The sequence below is a fragment of the Uranotaenia lowii genome, chromosome 3, assembly GCF_029784155.1.
Source record: "Uranotaenia lowii strain MFRU-FL chromosome 3, ASM2978415v1, whole genome shotgun sequence".
NCBI classification, from domain to species: Eukaryota; Metazoa; Arthropoda; class Insecta; order Diptera; family Culicidae; genus Uranotaenia; species Uranotaenia lowii.
The window spans coordinates 57,698,158-57,722,387 of record NC_073693.1 but is presented as its reverse complement, the minus strand read 5'-3'; the positions used below and the strand labels follow the sequence as shown (position 1 = coordinate 57,722,387).

Genomic DNA, 24,230 nt, shown 5'->3' with positions numbered 1-24,230 from the left:
AAGAGGTGATATATCAAATCTTATGCTTTTACGAAGCCCCGTGATACACTTCTTCAAAAGGAATCTTTCGATTACTTTGATTCAGGTGATATAACTTAGTTATGATCACATGGACTTTGTGTTATTATTTAAGATATTTTAACATTCTAAGAGTAGGTACATACCTACTCAATTAAATTTCATTTTAAATGGAACATCAAAATATCTTATATTGATATTATTTTTTTTCTGATCGATAAACTATGTTTCAAAGTTGTAAGCTACGATAAAATTTTGATGAGAAAATCTAATATTTTATTGTCAACGGATGAAACTCAAGTGATTTTCACTGCATCTGGCTGGTTTACGATTTTTTAAATGCAACTTCAAAAATTCTTATTAATCAACGACTTGATCACAGATAATGAATTTCGAAGAACGTTCTATGCATCGAAACAATTTTACTACATATTTATTTAAAAGTATCTAGAATTTATTTTTTTTCTTTTTATCTTCAAAAAACATTTCTCAACAGAACTTGGTTTGGTTTTTGATTTCTTAATTTTAGTTAAATCTGTTTTTTCTTTTTTCTGCTGTTGATTTTTTCACTTATTTTTTGTTAATCCGTTTAATAATAATCACTGTACAAACCCAAGAAATGGCGACAACACATCTGCTGCTGACAACAACACAAACACACTCAGTTACGTTAGGATTTACTTAAGGTTTTACCTTTGATTTCGAGTGTGAGTTTAATGGGTGTGTTTTTATGAGTTTTGGGTTTTGGCTCTGAAATCATTTGTTGTTTTTTTTTTTCTCAAATTAACCCTTGATGGTAACTTTCTTAGTCTTGAAGGCTGCACGTAATTGAAAACATATTTTTGAATTCATTATAATCAACGAAGCTGCTTTGACGTTCGAATACTTCATTTGAGATCAGTAAAACAAAGTCAAAATCAGTCAGTATTTGGATAAAAATTAGGAAGTTTAAGGTTTTTTCTCGAATATTTTAATTTTCCAACAATCAATTGACAGCCTCATAGACTCTTTCCTCGTTTTTTTTTTTTTAAATTTCAGCACTCATGGTTGTCTGTTTTGTCGTCTTTTTTTTTATAAGGAATTTAATTCGTTATCCCAGAAAGAAATTTTTATTTTATTTATTCCACCTTAGGAAGATCTAACGCGCTCACTGTTGAGAAATGCAAGTGTGTTTATATCCCTTCGAGGATAAACAACACGATCAATGATAAAGGGAAAAAGATGAGTTAACTTAAGAGATCGAACGATTTTTGTTTCTCGGTTTGTTGCTTACTTATTAACAAGTTCTTTTAACCTTCAGTACTGTTTGATTTGACAAGATTTGATTTGATTAGCAATGCTGCGTGTGATTCTGTGTTTGATTCGGGTTGCTTCATTTTTTTTTCTTATTCAAAGTACATGATGGTTAAGTAGTTGTTTTCTTTTTCGCTAATTACGACTGATTAAAGTTAAAACTATTGTTTTGGCTTGTTATATTACAATGCGTTTCCGGTAGTTTTTTTTGTTATTTTATATACGATTTAGTTTTCAGTGTTGCTTGATTTGTTTTATGTTTTTTAGCGTTCGAATGAACCATTAAGTTTTGTTTGTTTATTTATATTTCAATGAACAAATAACAGAGAGCAGCTTTTTTTTGTTTTCATTTGATTCTTGATTTTTTCTTAAGTCGTGTCACTTCAGGTTTCTGCCTCCAAGTCTAACACGATCGATCGTTTTCTTTTTACATTTTGTTGGGCAGAATCTTGAGTTTGATTTGAAGTAGTGGTTTTTGCTTTAAATTTGATTACCTAGTATACCTTAAAGAGTTACATTTCATAACAAAAACTAAACTATGTACACCTGTTTTACGTTCTTACAATTATGACCTACGTTTCGTATCAGTGATAATGGGTTCTCGATCGATCTGATCCTTTCAAAGTTCTTTCAAAATCGCCTTTGGCACCTTTTACAGCTAACATTGATTCGCACATTCACACCAGTTCTTTGAATTAAAAGGATTAGGTATCTGTCTGTCTGTTCTGTTCTGTACGTTAGTTTGGAATGGTATCGTTCAAGAGTTGCATTTATCAGTTGGGATTTATTTTGTTGGATTTTTTTTCTGTGCTTCGGGAACTTTTGAGTTTCAATCTAACAGCTGGAGCTGGAGTTGGGTGTAAAGTGTGAATTGAGGGGAGGACATCTTCTACAAGCCAGAATTATCGTGCACCACACCGATTCCACCGCCACCGGGACCTAGAACACTTCCGGGGGATCCTCCAGGAACTCCGCCGGCAACCGCAATCCCTCGTTGCTTCAACAGGGTGGACGTGTCGTGTTGACTGTTGGCCACGATCTGTCGAATGGTCGGTGCGTATGGTGGTCGTCATAGGCGTAATTCCGGCGGTTCCTTACATCAAACCTGCGTGTGGGAGTTGGCATGAATTGGGTCCGGGTCGGAGTGCGTCGATGGAGTGTAGTACTAGAACGGATACTGGAGATGAAGATTAATTCTGTCACCCAAAATGCCTGAAAATCAATCGCCTCAACTTACCCCGATTCGTCCGTTATCGTACTCCCGAGTCGTTGGGGGCATCGTCAGGCGATTTTTAGAATTGGAATTCGAACTCATCGTGTCCGACAGGGGTATCCGATTTGAGGGCCCCCGGTTGGCACTTTTCATGCAGAACTCAATCAAAGCGACGGCCAGTGCTACCAGAAGGCCCCCTATCAGGATGTAGAATATTCCGGCCACGTTGCTTAGCGAAAGCTCGTTCCGGGAGGCGTCTTGCTTCTCATAGTGCTTGCACTCTGTCCGATCGTACCACCATTTGTTGACCAACTTCGTCAGTTCGCCATTTTCCTTTAGCGAAAGTACGGCCAGGTTGATGGGATCCCTGAAATAGAATTTTAAATTGATTTCTAGGTTAGTAAAGTTTTTTTCATGTAATTTTTGATTTTCTATTAAATCTCATCAATGGGCTTGTGATACCGCACAGTTGGCAAGTCTGTTGTCTCCTGAGCAGATGTTCGCGTGTTGGAGCCCAAGTGTAAAAATCGAACACAGTTGTACCGGATAAGTTTTTCAATAATGATTCGCCAACTGCAACGTTGGTAAAGTCGCGAATGCCATAATGATGGTAAAACGACTATAATCGAAACAAAAAAAAATTAAATCTCATCTTTGGTTTCAAAATCTTCAAAACGAAGCCAAACTTTTTGTTCACTTCACAGGATTCTCTTTAAAATTTCTTCTGAGACGTTGGTCTTAATCTTGAGCTTCTGTTTTACGAATTATGAAATATATTTCAAAATTCAGCTACTGAAATTTTATTATATATCTGCGCACATTTTCGCACGAAATATAATGTTTTTCAATTATTTTAAGATTATAACTAAAAAAAGGTTAAAAAAGGGATAAACTTACTATCAAAATTCTTTTAAATCATAGAAGAAGAAATAAATGAGACAAACAAGGCTCGTGACATTTTTCTAGTGCATTCAAAAATGGATTTTTTCATTGGATCCGTAATGAAATCATGTTTTTTAACTGTGCATTTTGGTTTTGACCGGCGCCTTCTATGTTTGTCAAAAAATATTTTATAAACATTTTGAAGCTTAAAAACTTAAAACCATCATTTAATTTCAAATCATGAAAAATGTAACCTTGAAACACTGCAGAATAAATGTAGTTTGTTCGCAAGTTTGAAATACGATAAAAATTGCTTCTAACAAAGTTTTGACGGAAAAAGAAAGCTTTTAAAAGCGACACATTTCATCAAACAACTCTTTGGCTCACTTATCCTGGCTTTAATTGGGACATGTACATTGTACAATGTACATTGTAGATGCCAGTGTCTAGGATCCGGTATGTAGGTAAAGAATAATGAAAAACGGATGAAAATTCACTATAAAGTTCATCCGAAAATACATTCGCTTTCAGATGTCGCTCGAAATCTAGAAAAAAAAAATCTCAAATTTCTTTGATCAATATTGCTTTGGACGTATACACCACCAAAAACATTTCGTCGAATATAGGTGTGGGTGACAAATTAATCATAACTGGGTATTGGAAATAAAAACAAACCAGGCACAAAGCCAAAAAATAAGCACAGTACGTTCAATGTGGAGGAAGCTCAAAGGAGCGTTTGTTTATTGTTTTTCATTTTTAAAGGTTACGAGGTGAACAAAAATAGCAGCTTCAAAATTGATAGAGAATCTTCTTACCGCATTTTTTTTCTCTTATCAAGTTTTTGGAGGGGTCCGAAAAAACCACACAAAAGAAATCGTGAGCTGATTTCTCTGCATGCATTTGGCAGAAATATAACGAAAGTTGTCTAAAAAATTTCCCAATTCACCCCATTCAACGGTGAAGTTTATAAACCGTCATATAAATCAGTTGCTTGAAATATACTTATGAAAATGCTAGATTTTTTTATTTTATTTTTTATATTTAAATAGTATTCCGTCTCACGACATAACTTGACGAACATAATTCCTAAAATTCACTCGGTTCATAGCAACCGTTCTCCAATTTCTCGGGCACCCCACGTTCGCCAAATCACGCTCCACTTGGTCTAACCACCTCGCTCGTTGCGCCCCCGCTCGTCTTGTTCCTACTGGATTCGTAGCGAACACCTGTTTTGCAGGACAGTCGTCCGGCATTCCCGCAACATGTCCCGCCCAGCGTATCCGGCCAGCTTTCACCACCTTCTGGATACTGGGTTCGCCGTAGAGTCGCGCGAGCTCGTGGTTCATCCTTCGCCTCCAAACTCCGTTCTCCTGTACGCCGCCAAAGATGGTTCTTAACACTCGTCGCTCGAATACTCCGAGTGTACGCAGGTCCTCCTCGAGCAAAATCCATGTCTCGTGCCCGTAGAGAACAACCGGTCTAATAAGCGTCGTAAACAGGTTACACTTCGTGCGAGGGCTAAGTCTTCTCGACCGCAGTTGCTTGTGGAGTCCATAGTAGGCACGACTTCCGCTGATAATTCGCCTCCGGATCTCACGGCTGGTGTCATTGTCTGCGGTCACCAGTGAGCCGAGATAGACAAAGTCTTCGACTATCTCCAGCTCGTAGCCGTCGATCGTGACCTTGTTACTACTGGACAAGCGGGTTCGGTCGGTCTCGGATCCTTAGGCCAGCATGTACTTCGTCTTGGACGTATTAATCATCAACCCAATCCTTCCTGCTTCGCGTTTCAGTTTGCGGTAGATGTCTTCCACCGCCGCAGATGATCTGCCGACTATATCAATGTCATCGGCAAAGCAGATAAGTTGACTGGATCTGTTGAAAATCGTGCCCCGCATTTCGCCCACCGCTCGTCGAATAACACCTTCTAGCGCCACGTTGAACATCATGCAGGATAGACCATCACCTTGTCGAAGCCCCCTGCGCGATTCGAATGAACTCGACAATTCACCCGAAATCCGCACACAGCACTGCGTTCCATCCATCGTCGCCTTGATCAGTCTGATCAGCTTCCCGGAAAAGCCGTTCTCGTCCACGATTTTCAATAGCTCGGTACGGTCGATCGTGTCGTATGCGGCTTTGAAGTCGAGATGGTGCGTAGGGACTTGGTGTTCACGGAATTTTTGGAGGATTTGCCGTAATGTGAAGATTTGGTCCGTCGTTGACCGTCCCTCCATGAAGCCGGCCTGATGACTTCCCACGAATCTGTTTGCTTGTGGCGTGAGGCGGCGGAGTAGGATTCGGGACAACACTTTATAGGCGGCATTGAGGACAGTGATCGCTCGGTAGTTCTCACAGTCCAATTTGTCGCCCTTCTTGTAGATGGGGCATATTACCCCCTCCTTCCACTCCTCCAGTAGCTGTTCTATGTCCCAGATCCGCACTATCAACCGGTGTAGACAATCGACCAACTTGTCCGGACCCATTTTGATGAGTTCAGCTGCGATGCCATCCTTCCCAGCCGACTTATTTCTATTCAGCTGGCGAATGGCTTCCTTAACTTCACTCATCGTTGGGAGTTTCTCCTCTACGTCGTTGGCTACGCCGGCGATGTACCTTCCCCCACCGTCTTGATCTCCTGCATGTGCACCGTTCAGGTGTTCATCGAAGTGCTGCTTCCACCTTTTGATCACCTCACGATTGTCCGTCAGGATACCCCCGTCCTTATCCCGGCACATTTCGGCTTGCGGCACGAAGCCTTTGGGGGATGCGTTGAGTTTCTGATAGAACTTTCGTGTTTCTTGGGAACGATGCAGCTGCTCCAGCTCCTCGAGCTCCTCCTCTTGGAAAATACGAACTCGCTGCCTCTTCCGCTGTCGGTGATTTTCCACATTTCGACGGGTGCCTCTTTGCACCACTGCCGCCCGCGCGGCATTTTCTTCGTCCATCACCCTCCTACACTCCTCGTCGAACCAGTCGTTCCGTCGAGTTCGCTCCTCATAACCGATGACGTTCTCCGCGGCACTGTTGATGGCTGTTTTGATGGTATCCCAACAGTCCTCGAGAGGGGCTTTGTCAAGCTCGCCCTCTGCCGGCAGCGCTGCTTCGACCGATTGCGCGTAGTCTGCCGCGACCTCAGGTTGTTTCAGTCGCGCGATATTTAACCGAGGCGGGCGCCGGTTTCGCGTGTTGTTCACTACAGAGAGTTTAAGGCGCATCTTCACCATCACCAGATAATGGTCCGACTCGATGTTGGCGCCCCGACAGGATCTGACGTCGATTATGTCCGAGAAGTGCCGGCTGTCGATCAAAACGTGGTCGATCTATGATTGAGTTTGGTACGGTGATCTCCAGGTGTACTTGTGTGGGAGGCGGTGCTGGAAAAAGGTACTACGTACGGCCATTCGTTTGGAGGCGGCGAAGTCGATAAGTCTGAGGCCGTTTTCGTTGGTCAGCTGGTGAGCACTGAACCTTTCAATTTTCGGTTTGAATTCCTCCTCCTGGCCGACCTGAGCATTGAAATCCCCGATGACGATCTTGATATCATGTTTTGGGCAACGGTCGTATTCACGCTCCAGCTGCGCGTAAAATTCGTCTTTGTCGTCACCGGTACTTCCGAGGTGAGGGCTGTGCACGTTGATGATGCTGATGTTGATGAACCGGCCCTTGATTCTCAATCGGCACATTCGTGAGTTGATCGGCCACCACCCGATCACGCGCTTTTGCATCTTAGTTTAGTTTTTAGTTTAGTTTAGTTTAAGCAGATAAAAAACCTTTTTATACATGAGCTAAAAATAGAAGTTATATCTGCAACCAGAAATATTAACCTTTTGTAAAATAACTCTACGATTAGACTTCAAAAATTCAAAAAAATTCTTTTAAAGCTTTCAATTTCATTTATTTTTGTAGAATAATGGGAATCTGAACAAAGAAAACACAACATGTTTGACAAATGATCAATGTTTTCTTACTTTTAGTAAATCTAGTAATTTTAAGAATATTTCACTCACTAAAAAACTATATAATGAAGATTAATACCAAAATACTAATGTAGAAATAAAATAAACGTTAATAAATTATCAATCATAGGTTTTGAAGCTCAAAACTTGAAGCTCTGAGCGTTTTGTCGCTTTCAATTGAAATACCGAGTTCTGCAAAAGCAGGTGGGAGCTGTTTATTTAAAACTTAGATTGAATGGCTCCAAGACATTATGATTTCATAACTCAAAAATTCGACTTTAAATACAAAGATAAACTTATAAAAATATTTCACAAAGTTTCAATAGTTTTAATATGCTATTTTTAATAAAATTTCAACTGACTGAGAAGCCGAAACGTCTTTAATTAAACCAGTTGCAGATCCATCAACTTACTGAAAAAGATAAGTTTTGCAACAGTTATGAAGGATGTAATATTTTTTATCTTCGGCACTTCAGTCTTTTATTTTGAAGATGATATTTTATTATATTGATTTTTTATTATTCTAACGTTCCAATACTGGTTAGTCTCATCTTCAGGAAAAAATAGTGTCATGTTTCCTGTCACTTTTGTTGAGTTTAATGTCTGGATTGTTCACTATTTTCGCTGTTTCAAATAGACATGAAACAACTCCAGACTCCATTTTCACAATAGCCGTTTAACAATATTTTTTTCAAATTCACTGTGTAGATTTGAATCATATTTAGTTGAAACAACAAAAATAGTGAACAATCCAGACATTAAACTTAACAAAAGTGACAGAAAAGATGACAATATTTTTCCCTGAAGATGAGACTTACCAGTCCTGAAACGTTAGATTGAAGTGCCAAAGATAAAAAATATTACATCCAATTACCAGTCGATCGAAAATCTTATATGTTATGAAGAATTTTTTTTTCAAAAATCTCGTCAAACTATTTAAAAAATTATTGATAGAATAAAATTGATAACTCGAGGGAACAGCATTTTTGAGCCTTTGATTTCATGTTTAATTTGCTAGATTTAAGCGTTCTGATCTTAAAAATTTTGTCCAATCTTGTCTATCACTTTTAGTTTTCGTGATGCGGACTTACTAAGTTTTAAAATGTATCAGTTTAAATTGAATCATTGATAACTGATGAAATAAAAAATCTACGTTAATAATAGCTATCTGAATGTGAATTTGTTCAATTAACTATTTCATTCAATTAAGGAATAAAATTTGAAAGATGGTTATTCATGATCTAAAAAAAGTTTAATTCAACATTTTAAAAAAATTGGAAGGATATCATTACAAGTATTTCTGTCATTATGGAATAAAGTTTAAAAAAATATGAATTCATTTAACAAAATTTGTTGAAAATTTCCAAATGATAAGATTTTATTTTAATGATGTGTAATAATCAATAGGGTTTAAAACAGGTTTTAAAAAAATTTGAAACAAATAGAAAATCTCTCTCAATTTTATCGCAGAACTCATTAAACTTGCAAATTAACTGCTAATTTTACATTTTACAAGTAGAGAATTTTGAAAATAAATTTTGATTTCGAATAATGAACCTGATGTCACTCTAATATATTTTGTTAGCCTACTTTGTTGAATCATTCTACTGATTCATGGCAATCGGAAGATTCCTTTTAAATCTACCACGGTATAAGAAAAACTAAAATACCGGTATTTCGATAGCAACTCACTAAATTAAAGTTTTTTAAATTTTTTTTATACCGTAGTTCAATCAAAGGGAATCTTTCGATTGCTTTGTTTTAGAACCTGTTTTCCGAATTGGAAATATCGGAATTTCAAAACGATTTCTGAAATGCACAAAAAACAAAAAGATAGCATTATAATCATGAGCCACGAAGTGATATTTTTTTCAGAGTTCTCAATCATGAATCAATTTGAAGTAAGATGTTTAGGGTATTTATTTCAAAGAAATTTTTCGATTATTTATTTTTAATCCGTCTTGTGCATCTGAATCTGATTTATCATTCAAAAGTCACATTTTATAAATTTATAATGATGAATCTGATTTTGAGTTTTGATTTCTAAATCGCAAATTTTGAAACGTTGTGGTTTCTGAATTCTGCATAAAAATTACGTTTAAAAATTTCTTATCTGAATTCTTATTACACAAAAATTCAGGATGATTTCAATTTTTTTTTCATAAGAAAAATTATGACCTAAACGTTGTTATTGCGTATGAGTCCCGGAAGGCATAATTTAAATGTTAAATTAAAGGCAAAACCGAATTTGAACCAAAGATCTAAACCTCTATTAATTTCTAATTTCTCATGATGATTCGACCTGAACATTAAAAATTCTCAACTGGATACAAAATCCGTTTCAAAAGAAATAACATTTTGATTTTGATTGTATGGAACCGAAGCCCCCGAAATGAGATCAATCTTATTTTACATTTAATATTAAGAACTGAACTTCAATCAACAAATGAGAATGTTTTTGAAAATTGTAACAGAATTACAAAGGAATGGGTACCGAACTTTATCGTACGCGACCATAAAAATTGCAAAATGTTCCTCAAACCTTTTTTGTGACATGTCCGCCATTTCATGAATATGAAATGTAAACGAACATTAAAAAGGGCATATAATCAATGAATCATTTTTTGTAGCTTGAAAATCGTTGAAATGTATAATTTACATTGAAATTTCAACTCAGAACAACTCAAAGCTAACTCGCAAAGGATTGGTATTGAAAAGAGTAATTTTTTCACTTAAAAAAAATGTCCAGCTGTATTTACTTACCATAAATTTATAACACATTGAAACTCAGTTAAAGCAATTCATGAATTGAATATCTTGATAATCTAAAGAATTTGTTTAATTTTATGCAAAAAAGTTATAAACATGGAATTCCAATTTTTATTAAACTGATATTATTTAATGAATGTTTGATTTATATGCCGTTTTGTAATGTTGTTGAGTAAAAATTAACATGCGCCTTCGCTGCTGACCGCTGGCTGCACTTGCAGGTATTTTAAAAAAGCTCCTTAGCACTTCGAATTTTAGCTGCTGGTAAGGCAACATCTAAGCGTGACCTCGTTGCAGCGTGTGTGGCTATCATCTCGAAGGGTCGCGGTTCAAATCTGGTATCAGGACTTTTTTTTCATTAGGTTGTTTGATTGCTTGAGCAAGTAAATCAATCAAATGTGTGTAGCAGAACTAGCGTGTGTGCCAGCATGTATCGAACAAAGTCAAAATCAAAGCAATTAAGTTAGATGAATTGGGGTAATGAGAGGAATAAAGATGGATGCCTAGAAACCAGCAGCACTACGTGGGCTGGTGATGATCGAAGTAAGTGAGAAGAGGAGAGATTTTTTCCCGTTTTTGCTGATTAAACCAGAACAGAAGGCCGTTCAAATCTGTAATCGAACTTTAAAATTTCAATAAGGACTTGAATTTTGGGCTGATTAAAACGAACTTCAGCTCATTGATTATACTGATAAAGCTGTGCTTGACCATTTTAACGAGACTTTTCGTTGTTTGGGACCTATTGTAAAATGCTTAGATTTGAAGGTTGGTAAGCTTTAACTTGAAAATAAAAGAAAATCCAATTCACATTATCACACTCTAGTTAAATGTTAAATAGATTAATTCATTTCTAAACTACAACAACGCTTTCATCTGCCATTTTTAAAGGAATGGCTTAAAGAGTAGAATCAATTTTACCTGGTTTTCTGGTCCCGGAACTGGATTGATTATTCATGAAAGCTAAAATATCAAGTTATTTGAATATCTTTTCTTTACAGAAACTTTTCCTAACCTGAAGAAAAAAAAATTCAATATTATTTAAATATATTTTGAATCATGATTTGTTCAGTATTTATTACAATAAACGAAAAACTAAATATCATTTTTAATACGCACCTATTGTTTCTTTTTTTTTTATTTACAAAAAAATTATTTGGCTTATTTCTTGTTTTTTTATTATTTTTCATTTACTATTCAAAATACTGTTTCCCTTAACAGTCTTAACATTTTGTAATTGTAAAGTGTGGAATGGAATGGAAACGATTACAAAATATTGAAACAGTCATAATTCTTATTTGAATCCCTCTTATCTCTTGAGAGTTCATCTGGTCAAACTTTGAGCATACAACGTTAGAAAGTTAGTCAATGAATGGCCAATTAAAACTAAAAAAGAATTTGACCTATGTTTAAAAAATCAATCAGCTTCGTAGCGCAGTACTTTAAACAGGATTGCAGATTTTTTAACCATTGATGAAGTCCAGCGTAACTCATCAAAATCTGATATGAAATTTTCTTGAAACTCATAATAAAAATTTATATCGGTCGCCATATAAGAGTCATCGAACAATCGGAAACTTCTTGGTGTTCCTTCTATAAACGGTTGTGTACATCAAAAATAACATGTTGATTTAATTATACTGATGAATTTTCTATGTTTCAGCCTTTTTGGAAGTCTTGTTTCTATGAAATAATTATTTTTTAATTATAATTTATGGTTTATAATTTGCTGTTTCCATAAGTAAATTTTTATGAAAATCATGGATAAAACTATTTAGTCGAGTTGTCACAGGCAGCATAAAAACGATGCACCAAAAACAATCAACCGAGTGAATATTATTACTACCAGAATCAATTATCACGCAACAACTATAAACAATTGGCGAGAAGAACAAATGATTACACACCAAATAGATAGATACATACACGAACAACTTTCCTGACAAACGTCATTAGAGCGTTGGAAAAATCCGCAACATTCCGTGCCCGATATGGTTAAGATTTCTGGGTCATGCAATCAGCCAATCGAAACAGCACTGGGGCCAATTCACATTGCAGTGCAATGTTTGTATTTTTATCTTACTATTCGAATTTTTAAATGATAAAGGATCGATAAGCTTAAGTAGTGGATATCGATTACCTCATGATATTTTTTTTAAGCGTAAAACAGTGATATTCTTTGAGCGAATAGGTTTACGGATAGGTATCCTAAATCACAAACAAATTTTTAATTTCACAGAATTTTTAACCAATTTTCATCCCAGACTCTGTGTCACAAAACTTTGTCAATTTGTGTCAATTTGTGTCACGGAATTTTGTGTTAAATTGATTTTTTTTTCAAAGAAAATGTAAAAAAGACACATTTCTTTATTACTTTTCAAAGAAACTTATTCTATCATAGAAAATCATCACAGAATGTCTAAGTAAAATCACAAAAAATAATAATTTTTACACAAAAACACAGATTTATTTTCGGAAACCTTGGCTAACTGGCGTATTTTGGACCAGGCACTTATTTCGACCAACTGGCAATTTTTTCTCAGTATTCCTTTCATAAACCTAGCTATTAGGAAAACTAGAAACAAATTTAACAAATAAAGCTCGAGTTTTAACAATATGTATTTGTTCAAGTTTTGGATAAAAAAAAGATTCCAGGTGGTCCAAATAAGATTTTCCGGCCTTTTTTTTTCAAATCAAACAAAGCTTAATCATCGTACGCAAAAGGTAAAACTCGGTATCAAACTGCTCGAAACATGAACGTTTTCCTATTCTCTTTTTTATGGTCAGTTCGAGCTATTCATAGCCAAACAATGTGGATCAACGGAACCGGAAAAAAACTTGTTTCCTTTTTTCAAGTACCTGCTTTGGTAACTGTAGCCCTCCCCCCGTCTCTCGTCGCAACTTTTTAGGGAGGTTCTATTAGCTGATGGCAATCAACTTCGCCATGCGGCTCTCCTCGATGTCATTAGCGCCAACGGCTCTAATGATTAAATGTCAACAAAATTCGAAACTAAATGGATCGAAACAAAAACCCCAGCCGGCCAACCTTAGGCCCCCTAATCAGTGGTTTTTATTTTGTGCTCCACTGTTTGGTCCTCATTTTGGTGCACGCTAATAACCTCCTGCTCCTGGTGTTCTAGGTTTTTGGGCTTGTAATTCACTTGTGGATTTATGTGTAACATCCAGGAAATATCATAAAAACGCTTGACAGGGAGCTCAGCTCGAAGCCTCCCGGTCGGTTTGGAACTAAGCCAAGCCAAGAATGCAAATGCTATTCGTCATGCCAAATCATATTGCCACGAACCGTTTGTCATTTTGGCGTACAAAGCCGGACTAATGACAAATTATGAACGATGGGGTGCCCCTGAGTTGGTTCTCGTTACTCAATGGAATGTCCCTCGGGAGCCAAGCGCCTCCAAAGATGGTGAAGTTTTTGTGCCAGAGTGCCTAATCTGTGATTGCCTTCCCTTAATCGCATGAGAAATATTTGAAATATTACGACACATTTCAAGTGGGCTAAAAAATTGCAACTGCTACTCCCGGGAACGATTTACGATCGAAACGACGTCGTTGTGCATGCGATTGTCGTTGAACTGAGAAGAACTGAAGAATTTATTGCACCGAAAGGTCCCTAATGCTGTCATAGTTTGGTTGATTTTAACAGAAACGGAGGTCACGAAATCACACTGCCAGGTTCTTAATTCATTGTGATTCTAAAATTATGTTGAATTTTCTTACAACAGCATTTTTTTATAGATCCAATCGTTGAATTTTGCATTAAAACAGTTGAAGTCACGTAAATATTCCATGTTTGTACCTCATAACCTATCTTGGAGAAATCAGATGAGTTATGGATATAAATTACATACACGGACTTCGGAAACACATTTCATATGTCGTGCAAGAAATCTTTATAAATGTCTAGCTTGGGTTGCAAGTTATTTTAGCAAGAAGCCAGCACTCTTTGAGAAGCTAGAGGTACGAATGCACCTTATCAAAGTTATCCAGAGATGTGTTTCGGAATTAAAAATTTTCGCTTTTTTCTCATTGATTCTTGTCACGACTTTACGAGTTGTGATTTTTCACGTTGATTTTCCCAAATTTTGCTGTGATAACAAAATAGTTTACATGATCTCAAACAGAAATACAAAGCACAATAATGATCGCTGTTTTTTGTGATAACTTTCATCGTCATCGTTTTATCTTATGTTTTGTTCATTACCAATGAACTTTTGAGAGATTCTTTGTTAATCATTTGATATAAAGTATGGCCCATTTTTGCACATTTAGACAGGCTCTACAGGAGCGGGCAATATGCGCCTATTAAGCAGAATACTGATTCAATCGAATATTACATCAAATGTGTAGCTTAGGTTAGTTTAGCATGATTGACTACTCACATCCACCTTGAATCGTAAAATTCAAAATGCTTTTCAAAGATAAAGATGTTTGTATGTGAAAAAATGATTAGATAGTTTTGTACTTTCAAATGAGTTGGGTTTTACGAAGAGGGCTGTATCGAGCAGTTATGGCAGCATTTTGAACTTCACGATCGTTAGTGTGGCTCAGTAACTAGAACGAATTCCACATCGCCAATGGTTGCTACTCCGTGATTGACCGAGGCCATCAATTTTATGCTAAGGTCAAAAGAATTATGCTTGGAATAGCAACTCATCCTCAATGTACAAAACTGATGGTCTCTCTTTCTACGTCAATAACGGCGCCGGCCACGTCCTAGTAGTCAACTGATAGAGAGGAAAAATAGAGAAAGAAATTTGTGCTTTAAGACCGAGGTCACCTCTGCATCCTAGCAAAAAATAGAGTTTGGGAGCGTGGGTTTGGGAATTTTATCTGGAAACACTTTTGACAAGTGTATGGATCTGACATTTTAACATATTCACCTTATCTCCAGCTTCCTGGTAAAACAGTTTTTTGGTCAAAATAATCGTTCTAGCCTGTTTTCGATTCATCGTTTTTTTTTTAATTTCATGTTATAATTTTGGCTATTAGGTATGAAAATTATCCAATTCAAGTTTTCGCGTTTACATATTTTTATCTACTTCCATTGACGAATCATTCATTCATACGAAAGATAGGTAATTTTTTAAAATATGCTTTGAAAAAAAGCCTCAAACGTGATTTGAACACCAAACATATTATTGGTAAAAAGTACAAATACTTGAGTGGGCATAACTGTTGTCTTTTAAACAAAAATAGTAATAAATGGTTATTACAAAAAAAAACAGAGAAATATTTAAATTAAAGTGAAGATTACTTGTCGCAAATGTAAACGATTATTCATAGACTTTGATATTTTCTTTGTTATCACACAATTTAAGTTTGATTATATAACTTTTACTATAATCACTTCCTTCAATCTCGCTTCGAAGCATTCAACAAGCTTGTTGTTGATACCAGTGATTGAAATACGCGAACCTACATAAGGTCAACCTAAAACCTGACTAGAGTGATACCTATTGCAACGATAAATTTTCAAAAAAAAAAAGCTGATATATATCCAAATTATTCGAGTATTTTGCAATCCTTCCTTTATCCTAGACTTAATTTTCGATACTTCAAATACCTAGTGTGATTAAACCTTTTGAGCACAAGGCTTTTTACATTTTACGTTTTCCGCAAAACCTTTTGAGGGCATTTGTATTCTTCCTTAACTATTTCTTGCATAACTCTTCAATGTTAGAACAGTTCTTTACAGAAATTCTAATTGTGTTGAAAAAGGGTCATTATTGTTTGCAATTGCCTTATCTAAAACTATCACCCTTTTGGAACCGGCAAAATTCATTATTTCAAAGCAACTTTCTAAGCGCATTTGGAATAGAAATTGAAATTTTTCTACCATCAATGTAATCCTCAGAAAATGAAAATTCAACGATATTTTTTCTATCATAACTCTTACAATTTTTGACTCATTTGTTTGGACGACGTGCTTTTACCCTTTACCCCTTTTCAGATTAAACCTGTTCAATGTTCATTTGGTATCTGTAAGAAAATAAAATATTAGGAAAAAGAAACCAGAAACGGAAAAAAGAATACATGTAAAGTTTCATAAAAAAAACCATTAAACAACAGAAACTTGATTATATGATTGACGCTGTTGATACTTTCCTTTATCTCGTGTTTAACAATTAAACCTGACTTACTCAAGAAAAAATCAGCGTAACAACCAAAAATAAATCTGGATAATGACCCATTTCAGCTAGCTTAACTTTTTGTCTTAGATGTTGTTTTGTTGAGAAAAACTGCTCTCAATTGCTGTTTTTAATATTTTTATTTTTTGTTCTTCACCGGATAAAAACTAAATATATTTGGAGAGCTCTAACTATCTGGTATGAATAAAAAATCATTAACGTTATGATACCACAAAAATGCTTAAGTTCCGTTTCCTGCTACCAACCCAATCGATACCAGAATATTTTAGATGGCGTATTAAAAAAAAACAGCTATGTAGTGTGATGATGCATTTAAATCAATGGATGAATCATGACAAGTCGCTCATCCACTCAACTGTCAGCAGTGTTCGGCATCGCTAACTGACAAATTAGCGGCGCTAATGAAATCGCTAACTCATAAAAAATTAGCGATCGCTAATTAAATACGCTAAATGTACCGAAAAAGTTATCGCTTTAGGTTTAAAGCGCTAATCGCTAACTGTTGACCAACATTGAGACCAGAACAAATATCAAATTCTCTTTTAGTCACGCCTTTCCCTCTTTCGATTTTTAAAACTCCCCAAGGGGGATTAAATGAAGTTTCGAGTATTTAGTTTAAAATTAGATAAATCAATCGAGTTTTCATAAAATTATATGAACAAAACCAAAACTGTCAAAGATAGGAATTTTAACCAGTCTTTGTGTTTTACAAATACAAACAATCGAATTTTCGAACATTTACAAGAGTAAAAGAACAGAATGTGGGAGATGGGAGCTATATCTCTTTTTTTATTTATATTTTGGTTAAAAATATTCGATTTATCGTATTTGTGCAAATAATCTTTTGTGCAATTCATTCAATTTTGTTATTTTTAGCAATATTTTACATTATCCCAACTTAAAATCTATAACCTGTTTTCCCTTTTTCAAACTTGCTGGAGCACAGTCTAACGTGAACAATCATGGAATTTCTATTTGAACTTAAACGGAGGCTACAATAGAGGTTTTATCGAATTTTTATATGAATTGATCTGAAAAATCTCTAAAAAACTGCAACTGCATTGCGAAAAGTAAATATCTCAACCACTTGAAATGAATGAAATGTTGATTAAGAGATGCTTAAAATAGTTTCATATTGTTTAACACCTTTTATTGTTAATTTCTTCTGAAATGTTGCGAAAAAAAATTGCTCAAAGTGAGATAAATGACACTAAATAAATCTTTTCTCTAACTCGAGTACGCATTCCTCCAATGAATCCAGTTAAGCGATTAGAATGATGCCCAATGTCACCATGATTTGATTAATAAAAATAGTCTATTATATCACTAAGAATTAGAAAGATTGATACAAATATATGGAAGTTAGCGGTCTTCAATTAGCGGAACAAAAAAAAAACGGAACTTTTTGATTCGCTAAATCAATTAAAACTTAGGGGCAAAAATAAACCGCTAACGAAAAGATAGCGGACTAACTAGCGAATAGCGGATTATCGCTTTTGTGCCGACCACTGACTGTCAGGCTATTTCCCGAAATTCTTTGCAATTGCAAACTACTGACACCCGGTTCATTTGTTCATTACAGCTTATTAAATTAATTAATCACAACGAGTGGCTGTTTGGATCCTATCAGATGAATAAACCCAAGAGGCTTAAAATCCCAAATAAAACAACTAAACAAAACAAACAAACAATGTTTGGATCCTTAGAAATAGGATTGAATTATGGATAATTAATGCCAGCAGGTGTTTCATGAACATGTCTCATTAAAATGTTTTGTTTCTCAAATGTATGTACCTACCATATAACTTTGACATACGAGCAAACTAATATCCAAATAGGTTATATTAAAATTCATATACTTAGCTAAGTCCTTTTGTTGAGTTTTTCGGATATCCTTTCGAAGTCCAGTGAAAGTTGTTCCAGATCCGTAAAAAATCAACTGCAAGTTTTGGTGCCGATGTTTTGGTTTCTTGCTTTGTTTTATTTTTTTATTCATTGCATTTCTCATCCAATGGAGGCGTTATGTTTCAATTTCCACCAATATCATAACGCCTCCCGAGGGGTTCTCAAAACTTTTCAAGCCTCTCTATAACCGATTGGCATAAAAATGAACTTGGCATCCCGATATGCTCATGTTTGAGGAACATGAGAAAAACGAAACCGCAAAAATTTTGAAGCCACCACAACCGCACTAAATTCTGCCATTTAACCACTAGGTATAACAATGAAAAAATAATATCTGGAACTCTTGTAGGGCCTTTAGTTGTAACACTGAACAAACAAATCACTTTTCAATGTTTCGAATTCAGCCTAACTTATGATTTTTTTCTTGCACCAAATGGAAAATCACTTTTTCGGACAAAGTTGCCAGTCCTCCTTTGTCTCAATCAAATATTACATCGAATATGTATTCAAAAACTATAAACATACGAGCAGGCATCAGTTTTTTATACATTGGAGTAATTTTTATTTTAAAATCTTCTACAGTTTTCCAGAAATCGATTTTATTATGACTGCCCAAGTAACAATTTTAGCTTTATTATGGTCAGCAAAATATCGTTTGGACTATCGCATTAATCTTCATAAAAAGCTAAAACGTATTCTATAACATCACCTGGACTCTTATAAAGCCAAAATCAGGCTATTAGGCCCTACCCTTGAAACGTCATCAAGACATATAATTGTTAGTCATCAATGTTGGTCACCAAAGCTTTTAAAAAGCTATTATAAAACATGTTAGAAATTTTTGTTTTTTTCGGTTCTGTCAGTTCTCGGAGTTTTTTTTATTTTTTCCAGCAACCATAATGGTTGATGAATGATGATTGCATTATTCAGATATGATCTGGTAAAATTAATAGCTAAAAAAACCAATGTTTCAACCATATATTGAGCTTCTTTTCTACTGCCAGTAAAGATTTTAGGTAAAATGTATATGAAATAGTATCTTAAAATAAATGCGCCTCGTCAAATCTGATGGTCAATCATGATGGAATTGATGGAAAAAGGCCTGAAAAATTTTTTTCCAATGCTTGCATTGTGAATTCATCAACATGGCGTCATTTTGTGCCCTTCGATTTTGCAACCAACATGGCGTGAGTCAATTCATAGTTTTATTATGGTTTAATAATGACCCCAAAAAAAGCTACGATTTGACGTTTCTCTCGCAAGCCAACCAATTACACGCTAAGGTTGAGTTCCTCATTTCTGAGTTGTTAATCATTAGTACAGTAAATGAGGACAGACTTTTTGAATGAAAAGGGATTGGTTTTGAATGACCCGTGGAATAAATCATGAGCTGAAGTCAAATTTCGTTGTCTGACGCCATCTTGAAATCCAAGATGGCGGCTTCCTCTGAACTTTAAAATGGTGTAAATGACTTGAAATCGCATGAAACCCCAACAAAATGGATATCGGGTGAAAGGGCTAAACGAGTAGAAGTTGAATTTCGCTATCAGACGCCATCTTGAAATCCAAGATGGCGGCATCCGCTCAACTTTTAATGCTTAATGCTGACAAAAAGTCGCATTAAACCACCACTATACGGGTATTGGGTGAAAGGGCTAAACTAGAAGTCGATTTTTTTCTTTCCGACGCCATCTTGAAATCCAAGATGGCAGCTTCCACTGAATTTAAAATACTGTTAATCAATGAAAATCGCTTGAACACAACTTTTTTCACGTAATACTATATTAAAACTACTATTTTAAGACAATTTAGATCATTTTAAATCACTTTTATTATTTTTTCATTATGTTTCTAATGCATTTAGCACTTTTCTTGTTTTGTTTATAGTTTTTGTTTTTTTTGCCATTTATGTAATACTATTATTCCTATCATGCTATTATGTTTAAATTGTATTGGTCTTATTCTTGCGAAAACTATAAGGTTATGTTGTTTCTGTTAACCGTCTGATTTAGGCACATGTGCCAAATTCGATGTTGCCAAAATCGAATGTTGCCAAAAACGAACGGGGTCTGTATTGTGGTGGTTTTTGTGGGATTTTCAGTCACTTACAAATTTTCAGAGAAACTCGAAAACAGATATTTGACTTCTATCATTTAGCCTTAGCACCCAATACAATATATTTGAGAGTTTCATGCTGTTTTCATTCATTTACAGTATTTTTAAGTTCAGCTGAAGCCACCATCTTGGATTTCAAGATAGCGTCAGAATGCAAAAATAAACTTTTTATAGCTTATCCCAATTGACAAACACCCATATTTTTGAGGTTTCATGCGATATTCAATGATTTAGAGAATTTTTAAAGTTTATAGAAAGCTGCCATCTTGGATTTCAAGATGGCGTAAGATAGCAATATTCGACTTCTACTCGTTAAGCCCTTCCACCCACTACCACCTGGGTTTCATGTCATTTTAAGTCATTTACTACATTTTAAAGTTTAGCGGAAGCCGCCATCTTGGATTTCAAGATGGCGTCAGATAGCGAAATTCAACTTCTACCGGTTGATTTCTTTCAACTTATACCCCTAAAATATAGGTTTAATGCGATTTTCAGTCATTTACAGTATTTTCAAGTTGAGTGGTAGCCGCCATCTTGGATTTAAGATGGCGACGGGCAACGAAATTTGACTTCTACTCGTTTATTACTTTCACCTAATGACCATATTGTGAAGGTTTCATGATATTTTCAGTAATTTACAGCTTTGAAAATAAGAGCGGAAGCCGCAATCTTGAATTAATGATGGCGTCAAGCAACAATTTATTTTCCTACTATTTGGGCCCTTTCACTCAATACTCATATTGTAAAGATATTCATACCACTTTCGGTGATTTCAAGTTTTCAAAGATGTATTTTTTTAATTTTAACTCAAAACCAACACGCATAACTTACCAAAAATGTGTAAAAATGGGAGTTCCAATTCAAATATGTGCTATCTAATCTTAGCGTGTCCTGTTTTGACATCTTGATCGAGAACTGTCACTAAGTTTTATGGCGGTTTAATAATCATGCACTGAGTGCTATTATAGAACATGCGAAAGAAAGCTTGCAGCAAACTTCTAGGTTTGTGTTTTATTATAGTTTAAAAAAAGCATTCACAACTCTTTCAAAGTAACTAAAACAGCATGTTTAATAAAAGTTTTATTAGCGTTTTCAAAACCATCTGAAAACATATGGTCGAAAAAAAATTATAAGCATTCTGCATGACCATAATAAAACCGCCATAAAACGAGCTGCACAAAAAAATGCCATAATTAAACCATGATAAAACTTCCTAATGCTAGTTGGCATAATCTGTGTTACTTGGGTGTTGTCGCCCATAGCGTCTTGTTTTGATTCAATTCTTGGAATTTACTAAGATTTAACATTGATAATAAATTTAAACAGATATTAGACTAGTCGTCACGTAAATTTAAGTGCATTCGACTTGAATTGAAAAATCGAAATTTGTGATTTTTCACCAAATTCTTTGATCTATGACAAAGATTCAGAGATTAAAATTTTCTTCAATTTTTGTAAAATTACAGAGTTTTCTGTGATTTCGGCAACACTGTAGAGAGTTTTCGAAAGTATTGTATTGAAAATATGTTCTCTCGAGATATCTCGTGTATTGCTTTCCAAAAGATTTTTACCATTAAAATACCAAGATTATTAAATATTACAGAAAGCTACAAAATACCCATTCCTCTGGAGTGCAAAGAATATAAGAGCTTTTTTTGAATAAATTTTGGGCGCTGATTCTAAATATTCATTTAATTTTTTTATTAGCTTTTATTTTCAAAATAACTTTTAAAAATAAGTAAAAATTAATCTAATTAATTTGTGCACTTTTTTTGAAAAACTGTTAAACATCACAAATATTTTGAAGGTACAGTGTTTTAACTCAATGATCTTTTTTTTTCAAAGACTGCGAATTGGCTTGATTTTTGAGAAAAAAGTTTTTTAAATATATTTTTCCAAGTCTGAAAAAAAAACAGGAATTTTGTGTTGATTTAAATAAAATTGAAACTAAAATGATGCTTTGATGTACCATAAGTAAAATCGATTCGCAGTTTTCAATAAAGCTATTTAATGAGTAAAAATCCTTTATTTCAAATATTCATTGACTTTCTTGATTTATGTCATAAATAGCTGTTTGAGTTTTTAAAACCTTCAGATTATTTTTTATAAAGCGTTGAATCTCTGAAACAAAATTATTTAGACAAGATCTGAATCGTTGATTTAATGAAGACTAATAAATTGATTTGAAATCAGTTTATCGGTTATCAAAAGATCGATTTCACCAAAAACTGATCAGATTAAAAACTTCCACACGTCACATCATCAAAACTTAAGGTGAATGTGTATTGAATTTATGACGCCAACATCTCCCAAAATCAGTTATTGAAATATGGGCAATGCTGGTCTTCTGTGTTATCAATATATCGTAATACTAAAAAAAAATAATCTTATATACACTTCAAGTAACTTTTTAATTAGAAACACCAAAAAAAGTCAAATTTTAAATTTCCTTGATGCGCTTACATTTGCAGTCCTTAATGTGTTAGCATTCGATTGTGTCTTTCTCAAATTTGTTAACATTTTGAGAGTTTGTGAAGAAATTTATTCAAACTGTATTTTTTTTAGTTTGGCAAATTTCACATATCACATATGAATGATTTGACGTTTACGGTTATGTCCTACACAATTTTATTGAATGTTTCTTTTTCGTTGCTCTTTCATAATGAAAATTGTTGTAGAAATAACCAACTCATTTATTCATTCGTTATCAGATTTTAGGTTTCGAATTGAAAGAAATGGTTGACCTGATAATTAGTTTTAGATTATTTTCTTTCATATTGACAATAACCGGTTTCAACCACTCGATTTAGTTCCGACTTTCTGACACAAAAACAATGAATATTATAGGTGTCCAACACGATACAATGGATTTTTTTTTTTTTCAAGAAAGAAAAGTTATTGTAGGTCAAGGATTATTTCAATAAGGTAGACAGGTAGTGTCGAGAGCCATATTGGATTTTTTGTGACGTCACAAAACGAATGTATTGAAAAGTTTTATGCGAAGGGAAGAAATTTTCAAAGATAAACACGTTTTTGAACGGAAATTAATTCCATTTGCAATTCGATTGTGTTTTAAGGCCTGTATTTCACGATGTTATGATTTTTTTTGGTCCATTGAAGATTGCATTAGGTTTTCTTCTTATTTTATTAATAAATGTAATGTCATCTTGAAGGTAAAACTTGCAAAAATGTTGAAAAAATCAGCCTTAAAAAGATCTAGCTAGTAGTTTTTGAGGGTTCAACTGATTTTCATGCATGATTTTATCCAACCGGTTTACCATATTCAACTTTTATGTAGAACAATTAACATCAATTAATGATTGTTAACTCGATTTGCTAAAATGCCAATAAATGATTGTGGTTTTGTATAAAACTTTGTATTTTCATTACTTTATTGTAATAAGGATCTTAAACTTCACTGACTTGAACATTTTCGTGGAAGACTTTGAACTAATATTAAAGTTTTGCATATTTTAGTAGAGAAAATTCACCTTATTTTTGAACTTCTATGGTCTATTATATATGAAAACTTCTCAAGAATCTAACTATTTTTGTCTTGAAGAGCAAGAATCCATCTAGAATAAAAAGTATAAAGAATAGAAATTTTCCAGCAAATTCTTCAAATTATCATCGAACAAGGTAAATTTCCTAGTAAATTACCATAGTACTTTGAAATAGACAAGTTAGGCTATTCCGCCCTGTGTTGGTGAAAGGCTCCAAAATTAGTGATGAGAATTGTTAGCAAATGTATGGAATTTATCTAAAAATCTTATTTTTTCAACAATTGGTAAGCAATAAAATTATGAAAAAAATATGAGCTTATGCTTTTTAATACCATTAACTATGTTTCGTCCTTTGAATTATTTAAAAGTTTTATTTGGTGGGTTTTTTGGCGCCTCGAAAACAAAT

At 34.5% G+C, this 24,230-nt stretch overlaps 1 protein-coding gene across 2 annotated transcripts in view; it reads right to left on the bottom strand.

The window, feature by feature from the left end:
* Positions 1 to 753: 753 nt before the first annotated feature.
* LOC129757511 (glutamate receptor 1) overlaps positions 754 to 24,230 on the bottom strand; it is a 603,301-nt gene continuing 579,824 nt past the window's right edge. For both annotated transcript variants that reach the window (XM_055754774.1, XM_055754775.1), the window contains exons 11-12: positions 2,549 to 2,891; positions 754 to 2,476 (exon numbers count right to left, since the gene is read on the bottom strand). In XM_055754774.1, coding sequence (XP_055610749.1) covers positions 2,411 to 2,476; positions 2,549 to 2,891 — 409 coding nt within the window. In that variant the 3' untranslated portion in view covers positions 754 to 2,410. The remainder of the gene's footprint in view (positions 2,477 to 2,548; positions 2,892 to 24,230) is intronic.